At 49.0% G+C, this 24,265-nt stretch overlaps 11 protein-coding genes across 11 annotated transcripts; 4 read left to right on the plus strand and 7 right to left on the minus strand.

Moving 5' to 3' along the window:
• Nucleotides 1–15: 15 nt before the first annotated feature.
• Nucleotides 16–1,453, minus strand: LOC6606660 (acyl-CoA Delta(11) desaturase). The gene is made up of 4 exons (XM_002031424.2): nucleotides 1,207–1,453; nucleotides 803–1,139; nucleotides 502–687; nucleotides 16–432 (listed from the first exon to the last, which is right to left on the minus strand). The coding sequence occupies exons 1-4, from the start codon at nucleotides 1,451–1,453 to the stop codon at nucleotides 117–119; spliced, it is 1,086 nt and encodes a 361-aa protein (XP_002031460.1). The 3' UTR covers nucleotides 16–116.
• Nucleotides 1,454–2,259: 806 nt separating this feature from the next.
• Nucleotides 2,260–3,830, minus strand: LOC6606661 (probable enoyl-CoA hydratase echA8). Its single transcript, XM_002031425.2, has 4 exons — nucleotides 3,725–3,830; nucleotides 3,558–3,663; nucleotides 2,698–3,483; nucleotides 2,260–2,638 (listed from the first exon to the last, which is right to left on the minus strand). The coding sequence occupies exons 2-4, from the start codon at nucleotides 3,658–3,660 to the stop codon at nucleotides 2,403–2,405; spliced, it is 1,125 nt and encodes a 374-aa protein (XP_002031461.1). The 5' UTR covers nucleotides 3,661–3,663; nucleotides 3,725–3,830; the 3' UTR covers nucleotides 2,260–2,402.
• A 224-nt stretch (nucleotides 3,831–4,054) lies between these two features.
• Nucleotides 4,055–5,353, plus strand: LOC6606662 (SUMO-activating enzyme subunit 1). Its single transcript, XM_002031426.2, has 3 exons — nucleotides 4,055–4,252; nucleotides 4,320–4,748; nucleotides 4,824–5,353. The coding sequence occupies exons 1-3, from the start codon at nucleotides 4,146–4,148 to the stop codon at nucleotides 5,299–5,301; spliced, it is 1,014 nt and encodes a 337-aa protein (XP_002031462.1). The 5' UTR covers nucleotides 4,055–4,145; the 3' UTR covers nucleotides 5,302–5,353.
• On the minus strand, nucleotides 5,341–6,555 carry LOC6606663 (proteasome subunit alpha type-2). The gene is made up of 5 exons (XM_002031427.2): nucleotides 6,410–6,555; nucleotides 6,231–6,307; nucleotides 5,897–6,152; nucleotides 5,676–5,831; nucleotides 5,341–5,611 (listed from the first exon to the last, which is right to left on the minus strand). Exons 1-5 carry the CDS (start codon nucleotides 6,448–6,450, stop codon nucleotides 5,437–5,439), a joined length of 705 nt encoding a protein of 234 aa, XP_002031463.1. The 5' UTR covers nucleotides 6,451–6,555; the 3' UTR covers nucleotides 5,341–5,436.
• A 47-nt stretch (nucleotides 6,556–6,602) lies between these two features.
• LOC6606664 (zinc finger protein OZF) lies at nucleotides 6,603–8,500 on the minus strand. The gene is made up of 2 exons (XM_002031428.2): nucleotides 8,268–8,500; nucleotides 6,603–8,214 (listed from the first exon to the last, which is right to left on the minus strand). Exon 2 carries the CDS (start codon nucleotides 8,208–8,210, stop codon nucleotides 6,723–6,725), a length of 1,488 nt encoding a protein of 495 aa, XP_002031464.1. The 5' UTR covers nucleotides 8,211–8,214; nucleotides 8,268–8,500; the 3' UTR covers nucleotides 6,603–6,722.
• Nucleotides 8,501–8,623: 123 nt separating this feature from the next.
• Nucleotides 8,624–10,090, plus strand: LOC6606665 (interleukin enhancer-binding factor 2 homolog). Its single transcript, XM_002031429.2, has 3 exons — nucleotides 8,624–8,844; nucleotides 8,908–9,036; nucleotides 9,097–10,090. Exons 1-3 carry the CDS (start codon nucleotides 8,680–8,682, stop codon nucleotides 9,991–9,993), a joined length of 1,191 nt encoding a protein of 396 aa, XP_002031465.1. The 5' UTR covers nucleotides 8,624–8,679; the 3' UTR covers nucleotides 9,994–10,090.
• Nucleotides 9,963–11,372, minus strand: LOC6606666 (sialic acid synthase). The gene is made up of 2 exons (XM_002031430.2): nucleotides 10,985–11,372; nucleotides 9,963–10,827 (listed from the first exon to the last, which is right to left on the minus strand). Exons 1-2 carry the CDS (start codon nucleotides 11,318–11,320, stop codon nucleotides 10,045–10,047), a joined length of 1,119 nt encoding a protein of 372 aa, XP_002031466.1. The 5' UTR covers nucleotides 11,321–11,372; the 3' UTR covers nucleotides 9,963–10,044.
• A 694-nt stretch (nucleotides 11,373–12,066) lies between these two features.
• LOC6606667 (serine/threonine-protein phosphatase alpha-2 isoform) lies at nucleotides 12,067–14,292 on the plus strand. Its single transcript, XM_002031431.2, has 2 exons — nucleotides 12,067–13,344; nucleotides 13,439–14,292. Exon 1 carries the CDS (start codon nucleotides 12,267–12,269, stop codon nucleotides 13,173–13,175), a length of 909 nt encoding a protein of 302 aa, XP_002031467.1. The 5' UTR covers nucleotides 12,067–12,266; the 3' UTR covers nucleotides 13,176–13,344; nucleotides 13,439–14,292.
• A 48-nt stretch (nucleotides 14,293–14,340) lies between these two features.
• On the minus strand, nucleotides 14,341–15,170 carry LOC6606668 (c-Myc-binding protein homolog). Its single transcript, XM_002031432.2, has 2 exons — nucleotides 15,063–15,170; nucleotides 14,341–15,000 (listed from the first exon to the last, which is right to left on the minus strand). Exons 1-2 carry the CDS (start codon nucleotides 15,072–15,074, stop codon nucleotides 14,479–14,481), a joined length of 534 nt encoding a protein of 177 aa, XP_002031468.1. The 5' UTR covers nucleotides 15,075–15,170; the 3' UTR covers nucleotides 14,341–14,478.
• A 488-nt stretch (nucleotides 15,171–15,658) lies between these two features.
• LOC6606669 lies at nucleotides 15,659–16,855 on the plus strand. Its single transcript, XM_032721299.1, has one exon. It carries the CDS (start codon nucleotides 15,745–15,747, stop codon nucleotides 16,801–16,803), a length of 1,059 nt encoding a protein of 352 aa, XP_032577190.1. The 5' UTR covers nucleotides 15,659–15,744; the 3' UTR covers nucleotides 16,804–16,855.
• LOC6606670 (death-inducer obliterator 1) lies at nucleotides 16,835–24,208 on the minus strand. Its single transcript, XM_032721290.1, has 11 exons — nucleotides 23,759–24,208; nucleotides 23,289–23,693; nucleotides 21,457–23,174; nucleotides 20,919–21,397; nucleotides 20,670–20,844; nucleotides 20,089–20,613; nucleotides 18,085–20,025; nucleotides 17,891–18,026; nucleotides 17,638–17,834; nucleotides 17,407–17,569; nucleotides 16,835–17,345 (listed from the first exon to the last, which is right to left on the minus strand). Exons 1-11 carry the CDS (start codon nucleotides 23,886–23,888, stop codon nucleotides 17,176–17,178), a joined length of 6,039 nt encoding a protein of 2,012 aa, XP_032577181.1. The 5' UTR covers nucleotides 23,889–24,208; the 3' UTR covers nucleotides 16,835–17,175.
• Between the last annotated feature and the right edge of the window lie 57 nt (nucleotides 24,209–24,265).

Genomic DNA, 24,265 nt, shown 5'->3' on the forward strand with positions numbered 1-24,265 from the left:
CGTGCAAGATAGTAGTTTCCTTTTAGAATATAACCGATCAATATATTTAATCTTAGTGAAAATCGCTTAAAGTTTGTACTTAATAAGTTTTTCATTTAAGAGTACTACATCAATCGTCATCTACCTTTATCCACAAGGAGCACGTTCCTGGCATCCTCCGCTGTCAAGTCCTTATCGCCCCAGCCCCACAGTTCGTGGCTACCGTCACCAGTGCGGAGCACCCGTCGCTGGATCACGTCGGGAGCCACTGTCTTGAGGTCGTAGGCCCAGCCGATCTTGGCGAACAAGTCGATGAAGGCCGTCGTTATGTTCAGAGAGTAGCGACCCCATTCGGCCGTCTTGTAGTCCCATGGAAACGCGTGATGGTAGTTGTGCCATCCCTCGCCAAAGGTGAAGGCCGATACATAGGCATTCTGGGTGGGATTCATGCTCCTGGATAGATAGATAGCAACAACATAATAAATATGAAAGTACTCACTAGCACAACTAGTGATTACCTACTTGTCGTATGGCCGATTTCCGAATTTGTGGGCTGCGCTGTTCACCAGCCAGGTCATGTTCAGCTGGAAGCACCACCTAAACATGGTGGCCACGAACCAGGAGGAGGCCAGTGTCTCATTCCAGTAAACCATTGGAATTACGGTGGGCAGAACGAAGCAGGCCAGCGGCATGAGGATATAGTAGTGCCTATAAACGATTTTTATAACTGATTAAATGAGTCCTCAATTTGAACCCTCCAGGACTCCCTCTTATAATTTGCATTTGGATTCTTTTGAGCCCCGAAAAGCTATCAAATAATTACTTTCGTTGGAACATCAAGATGGGATCGGCGAGTAGGTCGGAGAGGTCCAGTCCCCTTCCCTTTTCCTTGATATCCGGATGTTTCTTGCAGAGCAGCCAGCCCACATGCGAGAAGAAAAATCCCCTGGTTGCGTTGTGTGGATCTGCATCAGTTTCCGAGAATTTGTGGTGGACGCGATGGTCACGGGCCCAGTGGTAGACGGCATCCTGGAAGGCGATCGTATTGAAGATGACCAGGAGCAGGCGCAGGGGCCACTTGGCCTTGTAGGTGCGATGCGCCCACAGACGATGGGCGCCGGCTGTAACGCCCAGCATGCCAATGATATACAATCCGGCAGCTTTTGGGAACCAAAGGAACCGATTAGAAGGCAAATAATCCAAGACTAGAAGGTACATTCAGCTAACCGAAAAGTGTGGTGGCCAGTTTCGCCCTTGTGAATATGGAGTGCAGGCCATATAGAGCAGCCAGGTGGACCAATGTGAACAGGATTATATTCCGCAAGACTAGGGGTAGCCGACGCTTCTCAGCTCGTTTCAACTGGAATCTGTCGGTGGTCAGGTCACCGTCGACTGTTTGTGCATCGTCCTCGAAAAGGACACCCGTTTCTCTGGAGGACTCATCCTGATGGTATATCCTTGAGTAGGGCGCCATATCGTCACCTTCTTTCACTGCACTTAACCACTGTTTAGCACTATTATCCTTATCGTTTTAAGTTAAAAGTCCTTATCCGTTATGTTGTTCAGGGAACCGCCTTTATCCTTTCTCGAAATTAAGGGACTAATCCTTAAGTCCTTATCACGAATCAAAACGTTTGTTATGCGTAATAATTTGATTGATATCCTTGCACGGTGCAATCTTGGTTCTTGGCCCGACCGAATCTGACACTTGCACTATTACTTCTGCCATTGGAATCACTGAAGCTGAAACATATATAGTAAGCTCACGTAATATCAACTTGACTTTGGTTCGCCTATAAAGCAGAAGCAACGATAATTATGAATGACCCCAGATCAATGGTATTAGAATAGGCGGAACCTGAAGAACCTTTTCAGTCGTAGGTAGCTGGCGAGCTCATAAATGAAAATACTAATGGAAGTTGTAAACACTTGGTTCGAAAAAACAATCCTATTTATAAGAACGAATATTAAAGTCGTAATAGGCATTTGAAATGCTCATACATACACTTGTATGTCGAGGGGTGATCAAGAAATCTGTTTGAACCAAATGAATGCATTTTTATGTACATTTCAGTGAAATAACTTTAAGCGGCAGTTGAAAATCATAAATCTTGAGAGTTTATGAACACTTAATATAAAGAGCTCTGTGCCAGCTTTTACTAGAGATTAAACTACAAAGAACGAATTCACAAAATATCTCCTTTGCTTGTAATCTGATAAATTAATAAGTAAGCCATTCCAAAATGTAATATTCAATGTAATATTATAAGATTAAAGCCATTCACATTTGAACCGTTTACGGCAATGTATTTGAATAAGTTAGAAAGGTCGAATGAATCAGTTTGAAACTGGTAATAGGTGCGTTATGTACAAAATTAAATTAAATGATTTGGAACAGATAATTTTATTTGGATAAAGCATAACTACTTTTCGTTTGGCTTATCCTTGGGATCTTTACTATCGACACTTTCTTCGGCCTTCTTCGACTTTTTCAGTGCCTTTTCCGCCTGCTTTTGCTTTTCGGCCTCAGCCAGAGCGGCCTCTTGTTCCTGTTTTAGTTTTTCCTTCTGCGCAGCAGCCTCTGCCACTTCCTCATCGTCCCAGTCGGCCATCGAGCGGTCGCGCTTGAGCCACGAATGCGTGGTGTCCGGTTTGAAGGCTGCATGGGAAAATAAGCGATTGAGAAAATGTAAAGCAACTGGTGCTGGAGCAACTTACTCTGGTTGAACCATTTGATGCCGTTCTGCATGTCCTCGATGATCTCGCGGGACGTGAACATCACCTCGTTCTGCACCGCCTGGTGGAACGTGGAGGTCTCGAACGTGCTCGAGTAGACCGAGTTGCGATCGTGGATGAGCGCGCGTTGCGGGAACTTGGCCAGACAGGTGGCCAGCTCCAAGGCATTGCCCAAGGCCGTGCCCGTGGGCACAATCCTGTTGACCAGACCAATGTCGTGAGCCTCCTGGGAGCCCACCGGACGTCCCGTAAGTATCAGGTCCAGGGCACGCGACAAACCAATCATGGCCGGCAGCCGAATGGTGCCGGCATCGAGCATTGGCACACCAAAGCGTCGATTGAAAAATCCCAGCACTGCGGACTCCTCCATCACGCGCAGATCGCACATGAGAGCCAGTTCCAGACCGTTGGCTATGCAGTAGCCATTGATGCCGCACACGACCGGCTTCTTGATTTGACGACGCGTGGGACCCACGGAGCCCTCCGGTCGCATCAGGATGTCCACGCTGATCTCCTCCTTCTCGTCGGTGCTAATCTCTAGGATGTCGAAGCCAGAGCAAAAGGAGCCGCCCACGCCGTACAGCACGGCCACCGGCGAGGTGTCGTCCGCTTCGAAATTGGCGAAGGCGTCGCAAAGCTGCGATGCAGTGAGCGAATCGATGGCATTGCGCTGCTGCGGTCGATTGATGCCGATCAGCGTGATGTTCTTGTCCTTTTCCACCAGTATGTTCTTCGGTGGCGAAGCCTCTGCCTCCTGGGTCGCTGGATCTGTAGCAATTGAACGGTTGCTACTTCAGTAGTAGTCCACATTATGTCACCGGCTTTTTCGCCGACTTACATACCTTTGTGCAGCGCTTTTGTCGAGGAAAATGTGCGACTTGCGGCGGTAAAACGTGCTTGCTGACCCACCTGCTGGGCCAACAGACTGCCAAATTTGCGAAGCATGATCTAAGCCAAAATGGCAATCAATTATTCTGCACAACGGAGAGCAACAAGCATAAAGACTTACCGGAAAATTAAATATTGGTCAGATTTCGTAAAAACAATTCGATAGTAATTGTCTTACAGAGCTGCCACCATTTAGTGACAATCCTATTGTGTTAGCTCTTTCCCGCCAAGCTTAGCTAGTTTAAAGCTTTGTTGGTTTGGCGGTAAATTATTAACATAATGCAACTCTATTTGTTTAATAAGATTTTAGGATATCCTTACAAAAAGTATCGAAAATTATAATTATTAAAATTGTTAGATTTTAAATATTTTATAAAGTTTTCTTAAGTGCGTACAGAAACAGTTGGCAGCACTGCTTTTGTAAGATGCGTTTTGGCATTTTTAAAAGGCGTTAGTGTATTTTTGCGGCGTCTCACTGAAGTTGTTGCAAAAAAATTGGCATTAAGCTGTGAAAAATACATTTAAAACTTGATAAATAAATAATGGTCGTGGATATGGACACCAGCGAGACAGCCGTGGAGCTCACGGAGGCGGAGAACGAGCTGTACGACAGACAAATCCGACTCTGGGGTCTGGAATCTCAGAAACGGTGCGTGCAAAAAAGCCGGCATTCCGCAATGGCGCTATAATGCGCTAAAATATATTTTTAATTTCAGCCTCCGCACAGCCAAGATTCTCATCGCCGGACTGTGCGGCCTGGGCGCCGAGATAACCAAGAACATCATCCTGTCCGGAGTGAACTCCGTGAAGCTACTGGACGACAAGAACGTAACCGAGGAGGACTTTTGTTCGCAATTCCTTGCCCCCCGTGAATCGCTGAACACCAACCGTGCCGAGGCATCATTGACACGGGCACGTGCTCTCAATCCCATGGTGAACATCTCCGCCGACCACGAGCCCTTAAAGGAGAAGGCCTCGGAGTTCTTCGGACAGTTCGATGTGGTGGTGGTCAATGGCGCGACCAACGAGGAACTGTTGCGCATTGACACCATTTGCCGAGACCTGGGCGTCAAGTTCATAGCCACCGATGTGTGGGGCACCTTCGGGTTCTACTTTGCCAGTCTGCAGAAGCACAACTACGTCGAGTAAGCCCCACTATCTACCATTGCTCAGAAACAGAATTTAAGTCTTTGCTAACTTAATGTCCACCTTTTTTCCAGGGATGTTATCAAGCACAAGGTCGTAGCCAATTCGGAGAAGAAAAAGAAGTATGAAACGGTGTCCATTCCAACGCAGCGTGATGTCGAATATCCCGGCTACTCTGCCTGGCTTGATTTTGATGTTACCGAGCCTAGTTATTTGCGTAAATTGAAGCGCAATGGGCCGGGTGTTTTGCTGTTAAGTGTGCTCCAAAAGTTCCGCACAACCCACAAGCGCGATCCCAGCTACAAGACTCGAGAAGCTGACCTGGAATTGCTTCGCGGAATTCGCGACGAACTGCTGCCCAACTCTATACTGGGCGACGAAGCTCTGGGTCTTATTTTTGCGCAGATCTCGCCAGCGGTCGCTGTTGTTGGCGGCGTTGTGGCCCAAGAGGTCATCAAGGTGGTTACTAAATTGGAAGCGCCTCACCGTAATCTGTTCGTTTTTGACCCCGAAACTTGTGCCGGATACGTTGAGGCCATCGAAGCGAAGTGAATTTAACCACTAAGGTCTTATATATTAAAAATCTGAATATCAAATAACACCAGTTGTAAAATTTTATTTGTTTTTTAATGTCCCGTACTTATTAAGAAAGCTTAGCTTGTGGTAATCTTAGCGGGGCGTTTAAGCTTAGGGGATGCTGGCCAAATAGTCCTTGATGGAGGCGGGGTCCAGGCGCTGGAATCCGTTCTGATCGCAGATTCCGATCTCAATGTTGTCGGCAGTCATTTTTCCCTCAAAACCTTCTTTCAGCGTAAGGATAGCGGTGTGAACAGCGTCGTCCAGCTCCAGATCTTCGCTGTAGCTGCAGGTGGATGACAATATGTGTGACTTGCGACTTTAATGGGTGTACTATTATTAGTGCTTACCGCTTCTCCAGGAAAGTTTTGCCGTTCACTGCGTTCTTGCCCATGGCAGTGGCCTTCCAGGCGAAGTAGGCGCCCGAAGGATCGGATTGGTAGAGATACGGACGATCATTGTCCCAGCCGCAGATCAGTAGGGAAACGCCGAAGGGACGAACGCCACTGTTGGTGGCATTGCATACGATTATTCGTGGGACCTCTAAGTAGAGGACAGCGCGCACACTTACCCGGACTGAGTGTACTCTTGCATGAGCGTGGCCACGCGCTGCACCAGCTGCGACACTGGAATCGGCTCCTTGTAGGTCAGGTAGTACGTCTGGGCGATCTTGCGGGCCTGCTTGACCAGCAGGCGGTAGTCCGGACCCATTCCCGAGTACACCATGCCGATGTGGTTGTAGATCATCTCCACGCGATGTACACTGTGCTGCTCATACAGCGGTGACTTGTGTTTGTTCTCTGTGGCAATGACGACGCCGTTGGAAGCTATAGCATAAAAAAAAGAAAAGAAAGGGTGTTAGTTGAATGCACAGGACTGGCTGACTGGCTGCACGTCATACTAACCTATAATGCCCACGGAGGGAGCTCCGCCGGATACGGCCGCCAATGCATACTCCAGTTGGACGAGTTTTCCGGAAGGACTGCAAACGATTGAAAATTGTACTTATTGCCCAGTCATGGCGGCAGGTTGTGTTGCGCGGGGCGAAGCGAATGCTCTGCTCGGACTATAGCGATGCTCTCACCTGAACGTGGTCAACGAAAAGCTATAGCGTTCGGTAGCCATATTTCCTGGGCCGCAAATGCAGTGATTTGATGTGTAAAATGAAAAAGCCGACTTATTTCGCACAGAAACAAAAATGACACAGCAATTGGGCGGCAGTGTGACCGAATGCTGAATGCCAAATATGGTACAGCTCGATCAGGGGGACTGAACAAATGGGCACACCATTCGGAAATCAAAACTTCAAAAAATATTGAAACGCATTTATTTGTTTTCGCCTACTTTACTTATCAAAACATTATTTCTAAGATAATTCTAAACTAATTTAGTTTAGTTTAGTGGTTTGTCCGCAGGTGCCGCCCAAGACTGGACTTCTGTGTGTATCTGGCTGAGTAGTGTGAACACTTGAAGGGTTTTTCACCCGTATGCGTTCGCAAGTGTTCCTCGTGGTCTGCGCTTCTCGCAAACTCCTTGGAGCAGTGGGAACACTTGAAGGGCAATTCTCCCGTGTGCGTTCGCAAGTGCATATGAAGAGACGAGCTGGTTGTATAGGACTTCGAGCAGTGGGGACACTCGAAGTGGTTTTTTCCAGTATGCTCTTGCAGGTGCACCAGCAGTTGCGAGCTTAGCTTAAATTCCTTCGAGCAGTGGGAACACTTGGGGGGCTTTTCTCCAGAATGATCAAGCAAATGCACCCGAAGATGCGTACGACATTTGAAGTCCTTGGAGCAGTGGGCACACTTAAAGGGTCGCTCTCCCGTATGCACTTGCTGATGCTCGACAATATGTGACTTCTTGAAGAAAGATTTCGAGCATTCGTCGCACTTAAACTGCCGCTCTCTTGTATGCGAACGCACGTGGACTCGGTAAAGTGACCTCGTGGCAAAGGTGGCTGAGCACTGGGAACACTTAAGGGGCTCTTTTCCTGCGTGCTCAAGTATGTGTAGTTGAAGACTCGAATTCTTTGCAAAGGTCTCTGAGCAATGGGAACACTTGAACGGGTCTTCGCCCGCGTGCATTCGCAAATGAATTTGCAAACCATCATTCTGAAGAAAAGTCTTCGGGCACTGGGTACACTTAAAGGATCGTTCGGCGTGCGTCAGCAAGTGCTTTTGTAGAATTGACCTGAGTTTAAAACTCTTCGAGCAGTGGGAACACTTAAAGGGCCGTCCCTCCTTATGAGTTCGCAAGTGATCCTTAAGATGCGAACTGCTTTTAAATGCCTTTTCGCAATGGGTACACTCAAAGGGTCGTTCTTCACTGTGCGTACGTAAGTGTACCTTAAGATACGATTTTCGCGCAAACGACGTTGCGCACTGGGAACACTTGAAGTGCCGCTCTCCAGTGTGCTCAAGCTGATGTTGTTTAAGCGATGAATCCTGGGTAAAGGTCTTTGCACAGTTGGAACACCTATGAGGTCGCTTCTCGTGTTTGAGCAAGTGTCGCTTGTAATGCAACCTGCGTCTAAAGCTCTTGGAGCACTGGGAGCACTCGAACGGACGTTCTTCTGCGTGAAGTCGCAAGTGTGATTCGAGGTTTTCCTTTTTTGTAAACGCCATTTGGCATTGGGTACACTTAAACGACTCTGTTCGCTTTCGCAAGAGGCGCTTCTCTGCTATTGTGGATTTACATGTCTTCAGCTTCGACGGGACGCTTTTAACTGGCTCCAAATCTTTGTCATAAAAACAGGATTCCTCAATCTTTATTTCGTTTTCGAGCTCTTCGAAGTCGCTGTTAGAAATGAAGATTAATTCTTCCTCGAAAGTGTCTTCTTGTGTTGGGTCGTTCTTCACGAGGCCTTGATCTACGTTCGTCAGATCCATAGTTCTGAAAACTATAAACATTAGGAGTCATCTCTAGTGCGATTTCAAACTACTTACGAATAACTTTATGCGCTTTTAAGTCAATTGTAGTGCTGGAATTTCTTACAACAAAAGGGTAAGACCATTAACATAAAAATCAGAACGTTGCTTGTACACAAAGCGTTTTCCTGGAACTGATTGATGCCTTGTTGCACTAGCTACAACTACAAAATTATGCAGATTTAAAAACACCAGTCTCCGTATTTTATTCACTCGATTTATGCATTCTAATGTAGTAAAATGTTCAATTGTTCAAATTGTTTGCCCTCAAAAATATTAATTAAGCGGTATACTTTGAAAACGCGTTTAGCCCCTGTTTGAAGTCGTTTTCTTACCGGTCCAGCTTTGGTCACACTGTTTACCTATCTGTTAAAGAAAACAGAACGCTGCGGCGTTGCGAAAATAATTAAAAATTCATCCCCACAGGAATATGGTTCGCGGAGCTCTCCGAGGTGGCCGCCCAATGCGCGGCGGCATACGTCCGCCGTTCAAAAAGACATTTGTGCCGCGCCATCCCTTCGATCTGACCCTCGCGGAGGTCTTCTTCCCCAAAGTTCCATCCGCCGGCGCCGTTGAGGATTCTGCGTTGACTGCGGTAAATCAATAAATTACTTGCGTATCCAAGGTGTTTGCAATGATAAAATAATCTACATTTCAGGCGCTGCTGAAGCGTAACCAGGACCTGAGTCCCACTCCCAGCGAGCAAACGGCTATTGGCAATCTAGTGACCAAGGTGCAGGCTGTTCTCGACAATCTTGTCGTTGCACCCGGGGATCTAACCACTTGTGTGAGTACATACACCACTCCGTGTTTTTTGCATGTTTAGAGTGTTCTGGTTATTCCACAGCAACTGGAGGAAGTGCGTCAGGTTGGCTCCTTCAAGAAGGGCACCATTCTGACGGGCAACAATGTAGCCGATGTGGTTGTTATACTCAAAACACTGCCCACCAAGGAGTCCGTCGATGCGCTGGCCAAAAAAGTGGAGGCCGACCTGAAGGCCAGCATGAAGACTGAAGTTCTGACAAAGGGCGATCAGCACACCGTACAGATCCATGAGCGCGGCTTCGACATCGCCAACGTGCATGCCAAGGTGCGCATTCTGATCGCCACCTTGCCGCAAAATCTGCGCAAGCTGGAGCCGGAGATCCATTTGGATCACAAGCTGATGCAGAGCCATCTGGCTGCCATTCGGCACACGCGGTGGTTCGAGGAAAATGCCCACCATTCCTCTATAAAGGTGCTCATTCGTATTCTCAAGGATCTCACCAGACGCTTCGACGCCTTTTCGCCGCTGTCGGCGTGGATGTTAGACCTGATCGCCCATCTGGCCATCATGAACAACCCGTCGCGACAGGCACTGCCCATCAACCTGGCCTTCCGTCGCGTCTTTCAGCTGCTCTCCGCCGGGCTCTTCCTGCCCGGCTCGGCCGGCATCACGGATCCCACCGAGCCGGGACACATCCGTGTGCACACTGCCATGACATTGGAGCAGCAAGATGTGTGCTGCTACACATCGCAGACACTTCTCCGCGTGCTGGCCCACGGCGGATACAAACACATTTTGGGACTGGAGGGCAACACCAGCGTTGTGCGCGAAATGTCCGTCTGGAATGGTGTGTGCATTTCCCCGCTGACCGCTGTCTACGAGAAGCCAACGGACAAGAAGGAGGGCGACATCGAGGAGGACATCGACATGATCGAGAATGAGAACGAAGAAGACGGCAGCGACGATGGCGCCGAGTAATACAGCCCAAGTTATTCATTTACAATTGTATTTAAATTTCAAACCCATGATTCAATTGATTATACTACTCCCAAGTATAGGTTCATCCTCACCAATATTGTCTGCCAATTCCTTGCCTACCAAGTCCACGTAATCCTCCGCTGTCAGGCCGCTGGGTTCACTGACTTTAATGGCCATATCTGCCAATTGCAGCCTGTAACCCTTATTGAGATTCCTAGCTGCCACAATGGATTTACCCAGTTTATTTCGGCAGGGCAGCTCGCAGGGTAAAATGGTTTTAGACTCGACGTGCTGAAGAGCTGCCTCTAGTTCCTCACCTCCATTTAACTTTTGAACTATTTCTTGTGGATACATGGGAACTGAAGAGAGTTTAAAGTTGGTAATGGCTGTAGTCAGAGCTTTTAGTTCTTGCGGCTCCAGGGAGCAGCGATGATCGGAGCCCTTCTGATTCTTGTCCAGCGTGAAGTGGCGCTCCACTATGCGTGCCCCCAGCAAAACGGCGGCCTGACTAATGACCACTCCCAGCTCATGACCCGAGTACCCAATCGCCACGTTGGGAAAGCGCCTCCTTAAGACGGATATCAACTCCAAGCTGCAATCTTCGGGGTCAGTTGGGTACGATGAAACGCAGTGCATTAGAGCGTAGTCCTCTTTTCCAGACTCTCTCATAGTTTGCACAATCCTCTCCACAGTTTGCATAGTCTGCATTCCGGTGGAGATCACCAGGGGCAAGTTCAAATTGGCGGCCTTTTTGAGAAGCGGAAAGTTGTTTGCATCTCCGGAGCCAATTTTGATGAAGGGAACATTTAGATCGGCAAGGAACTGCAACGATCTCTGTTAAAGAAATCATATATGCATATAATATTAGAGTGATTAATAACTATTTAAGCAAGGAAAAGTAAATCATGAATGAACATCAAAGCCCTTGAAAACTCCCTTATAAATATACTTTTAAAAATGATGTCATTTCTAAAAAACAATTAATATCCACCTCATCCATGGCGGAAGCCGTAAAGTCCACATTTAACTCCTTGCAGTGGGCCTGCAGCTGGAGATACTGATCCTTGGAGAACTCCAGATACTCCTTGTGCTCTCCGTAGGTTTTTCCCCAGGCGTGATCGCTGATATATTCGCGATCTAGAGCGGATCTCGTAAACTTTGTTGGCAAATCGGATTTTTGAAACTTGACGCAGTGGCAACCGGCTTTCTTGGCCTCTAATATCATTTTCTTCGCTGTTTCCACACAACCTTGGTGGTTTTGTCCAATTTCCGCTATAATATAGACGGAATCAACTTCATTTCCGCTTATAATATCGTTTAACAGCATTTTGATTAAATTGATTAAAACCTGCCTATTTAACAGTTAATTAAATGATTAGCGGGCGTAGGCAGGAAATGCTTACAGTATTGAATTATCGATAACAAAGATGAAAACATTTCATACAAAATCTTTTCATAGCATGATTGTTAATATATTATTTAGTTTTGTGAGAATTTAAGGGAAATTGAGCATTTTTAATCATAAGCCATGTGGGTAGTCATTCCAATAAGAAAGCATGATTAACCTACTTTCTGTAAACGAATATTCTTATTGGGTTCTTTGAATTTCGAATTTATTTAAATATCCCCTCGATGCCGGGATATCGAATAGCAGCGTCAAATGCATCAATCTCCCACCTCTAGTCCCCAGTTAGTCATGCCAGGCGTGCCTGAGTGCGAGCGGGATGGCTAGTATCCACCTCGTCGGGGCTGCCACACCGTTGAAATTGAGTAAATGGACGCCATGCGTTTAATCGATTACTAACAGTGCGACAAAATTTCGAAGCTTGAGATTTAGCAGTTTCGAGCCACTATAGGGTCGAGAATACCCATTTAGAATGAAAATATAAAAGTAGAGCTGTTGCGGAACTCTAGCAATAAATTGGAAATGGCCTTAACGAAATAAGAGTAATATGAATGCAACTACGTTATCGATTATTCACTATTTTGGCATGTTATCGATTAGATAAGATGGCGTCTATTATCTGGCCATATCCCCGACTTCCGGCAGTGTGGCAACACTAGCCAGAAGCACACTCGCCATCCCGCCCGCACTCACGCAACAGCATACGAGGAAATTTTCATACTTGTTAGCTGTGAAAAGTATTTAGCAGAAATAGTTTTGGGAAATTAAAGATTTCGAGGCTATTTCGGTGCTACCAACGATCGTTCGCGGTAACCTCGACACCCAACAGCAGCACTAGTGCACCAGATCCACACTTTCGCACGCAAACATGGGCGACGTGATGAATATCGACAGCATAATATCGCGACTTCTCGAAGTGCGTGGGGCACGGCCAGGTAAAAACGTACAGCTCTCGGAGGGCGAGATCCGGGGACTCTGCTTGAAGTCGCGCGAGATCTTCCTGTCGCAGCCCATTCTGCTCGAGCTGGAGGCACCGCTGAAGATTTGCGGCGACATCCATGGACAGTACTACGATCTGTTGCGTCTTTTCGAGTACGGCGGCTTTCCGCCGGAATCGAATTACCTGTTCCTCGGCGACTACGTCGATCGCGGCAAGCAGTCGCTGGAAACGATCTGCCTGCTGCTCGCCTACAAGATCAAATACTCGGAGAATTTCTTCCTGCTGCGCGGCAACCACGAATGCGCCAGCATCAATCGCATATACGGATTCTACGACGAATGCAAGCGTCGCTACAGCATCAAGTTGTGGAAGACATTCACTGACTGCTTCAACTGCCTGCCGGTGGCAGCCATTGTCGATGAGAAGATCTTCTGCTGCCACGGCGGCCTCAGTCCCGATTTGACCTCGATGGAGCAGATCCGTCGTATTATGCGGCCCACCGATGTGCCCGACCAGGGACTGCTGTGCGATCTCCTGTGGTCCGATCCCGATAAGGATACCATGGGCTGGGGCGAAAACGATCGCGGCGTTAGCTTCACCTTCGGTGCCGAGGTGGTGGCCAAGTTTTTGCAGAAGCACGAGTTCGATCTCATCTGCCGAGCCCATCAGGTCGTGGAGGATGGGTACGAGTTCTTTGCCAAACGCATGCTGGTCACCCTGTTCTCGGCGCCCAACTACTGCGGCGAGTTCGACAATGCCGGCGCCATGATGTCCGTGGACGACACGCTGATGTGCTCGTTCCAAATCCTCAAGCCAGCTGACAAGCGTAAAAAGTAATATCACACAACTGCAGCACCGCGAGCAGTCTTTTTCTATCTAAAACAGATCAATAAGAAATCCAAACAAGATACAAAAGAAAAACACGACAAAAACAACCACAAACCCAACCACACAACCAGCCAGAAATAAAATCCTTTGAAACAACACATCAAATGATGCATGAAACGTAAGTATTGGCTGCTGACGCAGAGTAACCAACTAGTGAATCACACTCTCACCCCAACCTTATCTCTGTATTTGGTCACTTTTATCATCGGCAGCCGGGGCGAGTCGAAATTCACCAGAAGCCACCAGCAATTCGGAATGGAATAGCAGCGCCACGATCAAAGGACATCCCCTGCGACATCCCTTCCAGCAGATGACTGCAGTTTTCCCCTTCCACCCCACACCCATTGAGATTTAAATCGCAATTACAAACACATTGACAAATACCATGATTAAAGCCACATATTTATTTGTAATAGCCTCCGTATACATAGATGTATATCTACCGACCGACCGAACGAACGACCAACCGACCAACCAACCAACCAACCATCCACCCACGCACACACATGTACACACATTTGAACACCAGCGCTTATAGGTTTTGTCCAAAATTTAAACACTAGGTAATCAACTGACCGTGCGAGCGCCTAACATTGCAGATTAGATGGAAACGGAGCAGCAGAGGAGCGACTGGACGCCAGTCGGTCACAAAGCATACAGATGTGGGGGCCCTGTAGTGCTCGTTGGCCTTAAGAGTATAGAGCAAGTGAAAACAAAACAAGAAACAAAAAATCGAAGAGGGGAAATCGTTGAACCGAGGAGGCGGAGGCGAATGCTTGCCAAGAAGTATAAAGAAGAATTATAAGCACTAAGTTTCGACCTTGAATCAGTTTTTTTTTGTTCGTCCACACTGCAGTCCAACCGAATGGACCACGCCAGTCAGCCAGAAGAATAACCACACGAAAATCAACAATCTATTAGTTTGTCCCGAGAACTCCCTACCATTCATCAGCTATTCAAACGTCCGCTTCCCGTCATTTTAAGGATGTGTTTTTTAAAAATTAACTATTATTAATATGTATTATCAATAATCCTTTGTATTAATAAACGAATGATATAAAACGTGTATGAATTATGAAACTGATTTCAATAAACACATTTGAAAAATCCATAATACGCTGCATATCCGGCTTTATTTCGCTTTATTTACATGTAAATTTCGGAAAATACTTAACATTTCTTCTTAAATGAATGCGTTCTAAATGGGATGTTCTTTTTTTTACGTTTGGTGTGTGCTGCTGTCATCTGAGATCTACTCGCTGGAGCCAGTGGCTTCAGCTTGGACGGTTGGACTTGGCTGTGCGGCTTCCTCGCTGGACACCACCGCGCTTCCCTCAATCTGGCAGGCCTCCACAGCGGCGGTTATCTCTGCAACGTCGGCCGAACTTTCGTCAGGTTTCTCCGGGCCGATCTCGCCGTTCTCCTGCTGCTGCTGCTCCACTGCCTCAGTGGGCTCGGCCATGGTCTGTGGCGCCTCCGTTGCGACCACCACTTCACTTGAAGCGACTGACTGATGGCCCTGGAGCACGTCGGGATTGATGCTGTTGATGATGGCGCGCAGACGCTGGATCTCCTCGTTGGCCAGCTGCAGATCCTGCTGCAGGCGCTCGTACTTGTCGTGCTGGTGGCGCACCACGCCGATGTGGTTACGGATGTAGTCCATTGGATTCTCGGGCCGCTCCTTGATCACGCGTATGAAGAGCTTGGTCAGCGAGTCCAGGACGCTGCCGCGCTCCAGGTAGCGCCGGATCTCGTCGCGCTTCGGGTCAATGGGCTGTGTCATCGCGGAAGACTCTGCTTTAGCTAATGGCAATCAGTTTTTGGACAAAAGCTCACCTTAAAGGACATCTTTGCAAAATGGAGATGTGCGGTATGGCTGTGGGCGCAACTTCGAAAAATGCCAAAGTCAAGCCCCCTTTGCACACTACTTTAGCCAGGGCTGCGTGCTGTCATCAAATGGAACTAGTTCGGTTCCAATTCACTTTTTATGGATAGACTTTTAAAATTCAATTTTTAAAAGTTTATATGGCTTATGAAAACCGTTTAATTACCTAATTTTTAGCGTTTGGAAAGTAAGCAGTTTGTTTTTTCTGCTCTGCAACACAGAATTAACATATTGCTAACTGAGTTAGCAGTTACCAGCAGTTACTGCCTAATTTCTTAGTTCAAATTATAAAAGTAAATTTTTTAAAGTTTAAACTATGTTATGATAATATTCTGATATATACTTAAAACCTAAGAAACGTATTTACAATTATATTAATGGAATCTTGAAAATGTTATTTTAATGTTTGAAAATCTCTTCTCTTTATAAACATAATTCGGAAAGCACTTTTTCATATTTGGAAAGCATTCAAAATTCGAAGATTTCGGAATTTTCGAAACTTGCGGCTAAAAACGCACTGCGCATGTCCAACAATTGAATCTCTCACATGTACATACCCAATTTCCGTGCACTGGATACAGCAATTGTGCAAACGGTTTTTCGAGTCCAACTCGCTAGGAATAATCCAATCCAATGATGCACACATTCGAGAACACCTTCATCCGCGGACCCTCGCCATCCTATTCCGACGATGCCAACTCGGAGAACGCGCTCTCTGTGACGCTGCCCATTGGAGGAGTTGTGCCGGATTTGGAATTTTGTCGCGACGACTCAAAAACGGATACGGGCGACTACTTCGATGAGAAGTACAACAGCGACAGCTGCTCCCGCCTGCATCCGGGTCACCAGGGGCGCAACACGTTCGCCTTCTGGACCATTGTGGTGCTGCTGCTGGTGCTGACCGTTGGCAATCTCCTGCTGACGCTCACCATTGTGGGTGTGCTTCGCCTGGGCAAAGGTGTCCAGGGCATGGAGGTGATACCCGAGGTGGATGTGGTCAAGTTCTACGGTATCACGGACTTGGAGCGCGTGCAGACCAACTCGATTGGCCAGATACACGGCTTCTCGGATGTCCCCGTGACCATCAGCAGTGATTCTGGCGACGGGGAAGGTGGCGTCCACGTGCGCGTCTTCCGCAATGGCAATGGAGCAGCCAGCGAACGCGATAGGATCGTCCTGAACAGGGAGGGTATCCTTTTGCAGGCCACAAACTTGTTCGAGGTCAAGGACCCCGTCGACAAGCAGCCCATTTTCACCACCCACCGTCCGCAGTATAACATTCCGGGCGGAGTGGAAGCGCTCCAGGCCAAGGTGGTTAGTGCCAGCGGCATCGTGAGTCCCATCGACGAGTCCCTGGTGCTGGAGAGCGATGGGCGCATGGCCATTAGGGGATCTGAGGGCGTCTACTTCGACGGAGCCAGCGTTGACATGCAGGCCGAGCACCATGTCCTCATCAACTCCACGCAGGGCGCCACCATCCTGGAGGCGGGGACGGGTATCTTTCTGGACATGGACCGCATTCCCATCGTCAGCTCCGAGCTCGGTCTCCGCACGGGCAGTGTTCAGTACAAGATTTGCGTGTGCATGCCGCATGGAACGCTCTTCCGGATCGCCATACCCAGGGTGCACAACGGACCCAAGATCACGTGCGCCCACTTCAGCGGCAAGGACGATCCCTGCGAGGTCAACTAAGTGCGTTTGGAAATAAAGAACAGCGTTACGATTATCGTATCCCTAAAACAAATGTTACGTAGCACTTTTTATTTTCGAGGAAATGTACAGGATTTAATAGAGCGTTATGTGAAAACCGAATCTAGATTTGCATTGCAATGCGAAGGATGATCCATTTGGAGCGCGGGGCGGGGCGATGTGGGCGGGATAATGGGGTTTGTGGCTTTAGCTTTGAAAACTAAAAACTTCCGATTAGCCAGATATAATACAGAGATGGCGTTGATTTTGCTTAATGAGAATGTACACAATGAGGCGGACGAGCGACAATTCAAATCCAGAATAAAGAAAGGATTGGCGCGCGGGTTAGCCAGCGTCCGTTCGGATGGGGGTAACCTAAACACCCGGCGGCGGTTGCGGTGGTGGTGTAAGCGGCGACTGAGCAAGCTGGTGGCGGGTCTTGGACGATCTGGGAATCACGCCGGCCAGATTGTCCGGCACCATGCTAAGAAGCTCAGCTTCACTTAGATGCGCCAAACGGCCTTTGCTCCTCGGCTTCTTCGATGCTGCAAGAAGGGAATCGTTGATACTAAGGCCAATTGATATTTGAGTAAGCAGCTGACGTACCAAATGAACTGGTTGCAGTGATGTCGTCCTCGGGATTGTACTCCTCGTCTCCATCACCCGCACTGGAAGGCAGATCAGTCTTGTCCTTGATGCTGGCCAGGATCTTTGAAAGATTTGCCGGTATTGATATGGCGGCTAGCACATTGGATGAGGACGCGGATCCCTAGGAGAAAACGAGCAATGAATGCAATGTATAGGAAATATTTTGGGTCGTCTGAGGTCAGCACTTACTGTGGGCTCCACTTTAAGCAGGCCGGCAATTTCCATTTGTTGCGCGGCTATTTGTTTGTTGATTTCGTTCACCTGCCGTTCCAGATCGTTTGGCCTTTGCGGAGCACTCGGCACCAGTTCGTCGTCGGAGCCACCAGGCGAGTAGGGTTCATCGGCGTCGTTCGCCACAGGTGGCCGTGGCACCACCTTCGGGGCAGCTGAAGTACACAATCATTAAAAACACTTTTACGGATGATTTAGTTGTAAAACTTACTTTTCTGCAGCTTTGCGATGGGCGCCTTGATAATGGCATCGATGTCGAACTCATCGTCCTTAGAGCTGGTGGAGTGTGTGCTGATCTTGCGCTTGGGACTGCTCTGCGCCGGGTGCGAGTTTGAGCTGCGAGATCTCTGCAAAGGGGAATAATAGTACATCCTTTCAATATGGAATAATTTGATATTTCCTCACCTTTGCCACTGCTTTGCTACTGATGGCGGGAACCGGAGTAGGCACAGACGGAGTCGATGTCGCAGCCTCTGCAGGTCGCTTGCTGAGACACCGCACAATGATGCCGAGCAGCGTGTTGGGTCTTTGCGCTTCTTCGTAGAAGGGAACTGACTCCGCGGTCTGCAACGCTGGTGGCAACTTATCGCCGCTGCCCAAGGGGAATATATAAAAGTCGCGTATCTGATCCGAGTCCACGCCCAAGACGCCCAGCCGCTGACGCGAGTCCAGGTATTCGAAGAAGAGATCAAACTTAAACGTTTCGCTGGGCGAGGCGGGGAATATGTTCACAATGACGACTTCCTTTGTGGGACTCTTCTTCAGCTTCTTGATATATTCCCAGACATTAACGCGGGTTATGCGACCGATTACGTCCATCTGACTTGGCATCAGTTTACCCAATTGCTGGCAGTTACCCTGCACGGGGTACATGACGATTTCAAAGTCGGCCAAATCGATCATCTTGAGAGTACCGGACCACAGTGAACTCGTCGTCAGGCCGTGCAAGTAGCGGGAGTAATTGTCCATTGGCTCAGGTGCCTTCAAAGAACTCGGAAGCGTTGGAAGTGGCTTGGGCGACGGCTTTGGTTTGCCTAGATTCGCCGCCTGCTCGACTGTTTTCTCCGATTCCAGAATTTGATCAACCAGGTTGTAAGCATTCGCCTCGCTTTTCTTTTCCGCCGTCTTTTTGGGTACCGGCGATTGGTCGTTTTCGTCCCTCTTCTTGGGCAAAGGTGAGGGAACGACCTCATCCCTTTCCCGGCTCTGTTTCTCACGTGACCTATGCTCTCGCTCACCGCCGCTTGGCTCTCCTCCTTCGTTGTGGTGCCTGCGATGGCGCTTATCGACGCTTCGACCCCGACTATTGGAGCGACTTCGACTGCGCTTTCGATGATGATGCTTGTGGCTCTTGTGTCGCTTTTCCTTCGATGAGCCCGTCTTTTCCCTGGACGTGGAACGTTCCAGTGTGGAGGTAGCCGGCTCACTGACCAGCGACGTCTGTTTTGTGTCCGCCATAGATGATGGTTCACTAATGACCTCTTCGGGCAGCGTGACATCCACCTTGGTGGCGATTACCTCCTCTCCCTTGTGGGTTTTCACCACATAGTTTTGGGCACATGCCAACATGTCCAGCTCGGATTTCTTGATCATGTCCAACTGGTGACGGTTTTCCTCCTCCCGCCACTTGGCCAACTCTTGACTGGCCAGCTGTTCCGGCGTCATCCGCACCAGCTGCCTGGGCTCCACTTGCTTGGCACAAATCTTTTCGAAAAGCGTTCGGTTCTTGCGATCCTTTATGTTGAACATAAGCGATCGATACTTGGCCTTGTACTTGGCTCCCACGTCTCGGCCAAACGAGTTGAACATTTCCAGCTCCACGTTCTTGACAAACTGATCCACCTCAAGTACGTTCGGCCACTGAGTCGGTGGCTGGCCAGAGTTCACCTGGGCAGCCCGGGCTTCTTTGATTCGCGCTAGTAGTTGCTCCCTGAGGGATCGCCGGATGCCGATTCGAACCGGCTCGGGTTTGCCCGCTGCGCTACGATTAGGGATTGGCGCCTGTGTCGTAGGTGTTGTCTTCTCTTTATCCTTTTTGGCCAAAGGACGCACGGAAGAGATTCCAAGTGGGTGGTTTGCCTGAACTGTGGTGTGCTGCGGCTGGGACAATTTGGCAGGAGCTTCAAGTGACTTTTTTGCTACTCCTAGCGCGGCGGGTTCTGATGTGGAGGTGGTGGCTTCTGGTGCCCGTTTCAGCAAACGCTTCTCTGCGTCGATTGTCTGAACGGTTCCCGAGGGCAGCACCTCGAAGGTGGGATTCTCCTGAAGCCATTTCCGAAACTGATGTGCAGAAGGGGCCATGTGCCCGGTGATTACGCGACCACTTTTACGCTCAAACACATTAATCTGCAAAGCAAAGTGTGCACATTAATAAGTATAGTTCTAATTGAATTACCCTTTATGGCATACCCGTTCCACTTTTGACACAGTGTCCGCTTGCCTCAGCACGTCCTCAAACAAGTCCTTCTTCTTGTTCTTCTTGGCCTCCAAGGAGTTGTTCAGCGACGGCTGTGCACTGGCATTCTGTGGCAATGGGCCTTTGGTAGCAGCATGTGCTTGAATTGCACTTTGGGCATACTTCCGGATACACTCTTCGCCACAATAGACGGAAGAGCTGCTCGCCGGTCGCTTGCAGACCACACATAACGTCTCCGAAATTCGGTTGCCAGGTGATGAGCCCAGTCTGATAAAGTTTAGCTGCTGCTGCTGGTGAGGGATAGCACCGGTTGGGAACTTCTTGACCGGCTTTATTACTGGAATACGCATGGGGGAACTGGCTACAGTTACGCCCACCGGCAGTGATCTTCTGGGAGCCGAAGGAGTCGCGACCTGAACAATTTCTGCTGTTGTAGTTGGTACTTTGGTTTCACTCGGCCTCTGCTCAGGTTGAGTGGTTGGTCTGTTGACCAACATGTCTGTTATTCGTGGTTGGCTCTACAAAGATAACGAATCAATAAAAACTAACTTTTATGTCTATTGTATGACTTTACCCTCTCCTCCTGCCTTTTAACGCATTTGGGGCACTTCCAGTCGATGCCCTTGTTTTCCATATCTGTGCCCATCGCCTTGGTCACCCCCACGCATGTGCCGTGGAACCAATCCTCGCACAAATCGCAGCAGATCATAAACCGATTGTTGTGTGGTTGACGACAAATGCACCAGAGCCTAAACCAAACAAATAAATAATTTTCAAAAAACGTACAGATTTGCATCTATGAAATATCCAACTATAATCTTACTTGTTGGGGTCATCGTCATCCTCCTGAGACTCTAAAGCGTCGGGATCATTGTTCTGACTTGAATCAAGCTTCTTCGATCTTCTGGGTGCCGTTGAACGTCTGGCCATCGTTGGCTCTCTAGGATTGGGTCGTCTTGGCCCACTTCCCGGCTGGCTGTCATTGCTCAGGCTGCTGGTATTGAGCAGCTGATTGATGCTCGCATCCAGCGAAGATTCAGCGAACGACAGGTTGCCTGCATCACTGGAACTGGTCGTAGCCATGCCCGGAGCAGCAGGAAACTGTGCTCGTCGCTTGGCCCGCGTGGTGGGGGCTTCAATGGGAGGCAGGTATATGACCCGACCGTTGCCGCGCACAACCTTTGCGGAGGAGGTCAGAGTGCCTGCCACGCTCCTCGAGGGTGTACTGCAAGCAATGGGCAATGAGGTCATCGATTGTGCGGGCTCTGCAAGACTTGCATTCGGCAGTAGGTTGGTGTGTGCCTGTAAAGGAGCAATGCAGTTAGCTAACAAAATCAATAATCAGGATGTTCTACACTTGCCTGTACTTGCGGCAAGTCTACGGCCTCAATGGACGTAGGCATAGATACGATGGCGTCTAGGGTTCCTGGCTCTGTGCTAGCCAGTACTTGCTTAACCACTTCGGCCTCAAACTGTTTATCTTCCTCGATGAGACCGACCACGTGCTGGAGAAAATCAGCTGTAATCTCATCCTCGTCCGCCGTATCCATTATATCATTCGGATCTGCTACAGCTGCATGTCCCACTCCCTGCATCTCTGGAGCCGGAAAACTATGCGTAGGCAAGGACACTGGTGGGGGATCTAGATCCGCCGCTGTACTCTCCAGCATCTTAACCAGTTTCGGTATATCCTCGTCCGCATTTACTACCGGCTGCTCCACAAGCGTGGACTTTAGTAGCTCGTCCTGCACAATCGAGTTGATCAGATCGAGCTGCTTGTCATTTTCTGCTGCCAGCTCGGAGGAACTCTGATGCGTCTCGATTACTATTTGGGCGGGCAGTTTATGCGACTGAGCTGTGTCCACGCCGATGGGCATAAATCCCTTGGATGGGGTATGCGCCTGAGCAGGAACCGGAACCACAATTGGCGACATCTGCTGATTGTAGCTCGATCTCGGCGTGCTTGGCGACATGACAGCCCGGTGTCGGAGTGGATCTGGCGAAGATTTTGTGCCTGCATTATTGTTCTCACCCAGCAAAGTGTTGAGATTGGTAAACACTCCTTTGGGACTGGCCATATTCTTGTTAATGATAATCTCTTTAACTTCCTGCGGCGAGTTAACGATCCTTCCCAATTGCACGGCAGGCATACGACGAACATTGGAATTGGCCGGTGTCGTTGGCAGTGGAGGTCTCTTCACAGGCAGCGATTGATGTGTGGGCCGGATTTTGAGGAACGATGTGCTTGGAAGACCTCTGCCTAGGGCAAACACTGCGGGCACTGATTTTGTGGCAGGCATCTGGATTATTTGCCCGATTTGCGGCGCCTTCGGCTCCAAAACTTCCTTGCGTTTCTTCAGCTCGGGGAAGTGCTGCGGCGTTGTGGGTGGCTGAGGCAGCGGCTTCATTGGCTTGCTTTGAGTCTGTCTAACCACCTTTTTAACCCGTTTCCTCTTGTTCGGATTACGTCTACTGCTTTGCCTCATATCGAAGTCCATGTCACTGTCCCTGTCGTTGTCCGATTCCTGGAAGTCATCGCTCTCCTCACTCATTTCCTCCGTATCGTAGGCCTTGTCGGCATTTTCCTCTTCGGCGGGATCCGAACTTTGGGCGTCATCATCATCTTCGATGTATTTCTGCACAGGAGGAGCAATCACCTTGACTGGAGCCCGAGTGGGCCTCAGCCTGGCATTAACCGAATTGTTCGTGATAATCTCTGGCTTCTGTCTTGGCAGTGGCGATTGGATGGGCTTGCGGATCAGCTGCACCTTGGGTTGCAGCTGCGCTGCTTGCTGAACTTGGTGGGGCTTGACGGGCAGTCTCTGGACCTTGACCTGCACCGGGCTTAAGGGAATGGCCTGGACCCGTTTTTTGGCATTGATTAGCTTGACACTGCCCGGTGCCTGCATTATGATTTTGCGGCTTTGGGCCTGCATTTCCATGGCCATCTTCTCATCGCGCTTGTGGTTCTTCAGCTGCTCTGGCGAGGTAAACGGCGTGTAGTTGTGGTCGTTGCGGATAACTTCCATTTGAGCGTCTGTCTCCGCAGTCCTTTTGTAGACGGAAACTCCGGCAAGCTCTGTAAATACAATACAAATCAGTTGAAAGCTAAAGTTCGTTTACTTTCGTTGTGCTCGAAATAATGATATTGTTTTGCTTAATCATTTGGATCACATCGATGTACGTTATTTACTCAGTGCATTTTTCACAACCATATCAGCCGTGCTGTCCGCATAGAACTGCTCCACTCGCAAGCCCACGATTTGTGGCCGCTCCTTGGGTCTGCGGCGCTTTCGCTTTTTGATGGCCTTGGGCTTTCGGCCAACTCGCTTGCGTGTGCGAGGGACATCGGCTTCCGTCTCCGTGGAGTCGCTATTGTTGTCGTCGCCGGTGTTGTGGTTCTCCTCGTCGTGTTCATCCATCTCACTGGCATTATCGCCACCACTTTGGCTGCCATTTTCACTGTCCAGCTCCGAGTCGGTGGCGGTGTCCATAAAGTTCGCCAGCTCCTCCAGCCGCTCTGCTTCATCCTGGTCCACCATGCTCGGCGTGGGCGATGTAATCCGCACCACGCTAATGGTGGAAATCGATTTTTCCTCTGCAAGAAGCACATGTAAGTGTGGGGAGCAATGAGCGTGTGTCAGGCCTATTGGACCCACTTACCCATGATGTTCCCAATGGCACGCTCGTCGAAGGAGATTCCGCTCTTGCTGTAGACCACAACCAGATTGGAGTCGGCTTCGGCTGCCGCCGGCCGGGCGCTGGGCGCCTCCGTAAACACCGAACTGGACATGGCGCCAACTGCTCGTGGTCCCCGCTAGCGGCGCATTGGAGTCGGCAGCCCACACAGCGTGTACTTTATTAGCTTGGAACAGAAAAACGACTCATTTGTTGTTGCATCCGCCGCGTTGTGACGCCGACATTGAAATTGGATAGTAAGTGGAAAACGGTCACTTGGCTGCGTTGGCCCGATTGTTAATACTGGTGATGCTCTGCTGGCTGTGCCCACAAGCTGGCTGTTATTTTGTTGAGATTCGAGAGCTGAATTCGTTGCTGTTTCGCGTAAAAATGCAAATTTTTCTCAATTATGAAAATAAAATTTGCAAAAAAAGCCACTTCCAGTGTGACCAGACTTGGGAATGCTGCCGATGCTGTAGGTTATCGATAGTT

This window comes from Drosophila sechellia, chromosome 3R (genome assembly GCF_004382195.2).
Source record: "Drosophila sechellia strain sech25 chromosome 3R, ASM438219v1, whole genome shotgun sequence".
Classification (NCBI taxonomy): Eukaryota; Metazoa; Arthropoda; class Insecta; order Diptera; family Drosophilidae; genus Drosophila; species Drosophila sechellia.

Excerpts from the sequence above, each read along its gene's own strand:
- LOC6606660 (XM_002031424.2), bottom strand. The coding sequence starts at position 1,453 with ATGGCGCCCTACTCAAGGATATACCATCAGGATGAGTCCTCCAGAGAA. Across the intron at positions 688-802 it reads ATCTTGATGTTCCAACGAAA|GCACTACTATATCCTCATGC; the intron begins GTAATTATTTGA and ends AATCGTTTATAG. Across the intron at positions 433-501 it reads GGAAATCGGCCATACGACAA|GAGCATGAATCCCACCCAGA; the intron begins GTAGGTAATCAC and ends CTATCTATCCAG.
- LOC6606661 (XM_002031425.2), bottom strand. The coding sequence starts at position 3,660 with ATGCTTCGCAAATTTGGCAGTCTGTTGGCCCAGCAGGTGGGTCAGCAA. Across the intron at positions 3,484-3,557 it reads GACAAAAGCGCTGCACAAAG|ATCCAGCGACCCAGGAGGCA; the intron begins GTATGTAAGTCG and ends CAATTGCTACAG. Across the intron at positions 2,639-2,697 it reads CATCAAATGGTTCAACCAGA|CCTTCAAACCGGACACCACG; the intron begins GTAAGTTGCTCC and ends TTTCCCATGCAG.
- LOC6606662 (XM_002031426.2), top strand. The coding sequence starts at position 4,146 with ATGGTCGTGGATATGGACACCAGCGAGACAGCCGTGGAGCTCACGGAG. Across the intron at positions 4,253-4,319 it reads GGTCTGGAATCTCAGAAACG|CCTCCGCACAGCCAAGATTC; the intron begins GTGCGTGCAAAA and ends TTTTAATTTCAG. Across the intron at positions 4,749-4,823 it reads CAGAAGCACAACTACGTCGA|GGATGTTATCAAGCACAAGG; the intron begins GTAAGCCCCACT and ends CCTTTTTTCCAG.
- LOC6606663 (XM_002031427.2), bottom strand. The coding sequence starts at position 6,450 with ATGGCTACCGAACGCTATAGCTTTTCGTTGACCACGTTCAG. Across the intron at positions 5,832-5,896 it reads CAAGAGTACACTCAGTCCGG|TGGCGTTCGTCCCTTCGGCG; the intron begins GTAAGTGTGCGC and ends TGCCACCAACAG. Across the intron at positions 5,612-5,675 it reads AAAACTTTCCTGGAGAAGCG|CTACAGCGAAGATCTGGAGC; the intron begins GTAAGCACTAAT and ends ATCCACCTGCAG.
- LOC6606664 (XM_002031428.2), bottom strand. The coding sequence starts at position 8,210 with ATGGATCTGACGAACGTAGATCAAGGCCTCGTGAAGAACGACCCAACA.
- LOC6606665 (XM_002031429.2), top strand. The coding sequence starts at position 8,680 with ATGGTTCGCGGAGCTCTCCGAGGTGGCCGCCCAATGCGCGGCGGCATA. Across the intron at positions 8,845-8,907 it reads AGGATTCTGCGTTGACTGCG|GCGCTGCTGAAGCGTAACCA; the intron begins GTAAATCAATAA and ends TCTACATTTCAG. Across the intron at positions 9,037-9,096 it reads CCGGGGATCTAACCACTTGT|CAACTGGAGGAAGTGCGTCA; the intron begins GTGAGTACATAC and ends GTTATTCCACAG.
- LOC6606666 (XM_002031430.2), bottom strand. The coding sequence starts at position 11,320 with ATGCTGTTAAACGATATTATAAGCGGAAATGAAGTTGATTCCGTCTAT. Across the intron at positions 10,828-10,984 it reads CGGCTTCCGCCATGGATGAG|AGATCGTTGCAGTTCCTTGC; the intron begins GTGGATATTAAT and ends TTTCTTTAACAG.
- LOC6606667 (XM_002031431.2), top strand. The coding sequence starts at position 12,267 with ATGGGCGACGTGATGAATATCGACAGCATAATATCGCGACTTCTCGAA.
- LOC6606669 (XM_032721299.1), top strand. The coding sequence starts at position 15,745 with ATGATGCACACATTCGAGAACACCTTCATCCGCGGACCCTCGCCATCC.
- LOC6606670 (XM_032721290.1), bottom strand. The coding sequence starts at position 23,888 with ATGTCCAGTTCGGTGTTTACGGAGGCGCCCAGCGCCCGGCCGGCGGCA. Across the intron at positions 18,027-18,084 it reads GTAGCAAAGCAGTGGCAAAG|AGATCTCGCAGCTCAAACTC; the intron begins GTGAGGAAATAT and ends TCCCCTTTGCAG. Across the intron at positions 17,346-17,406 it reads CACTGCAACCAGTTCATTTG|CATCGAAGAAGCCGAGGAGC; the intron begins GTACGTCAGCTG and ends CCCTTCTTGCAG.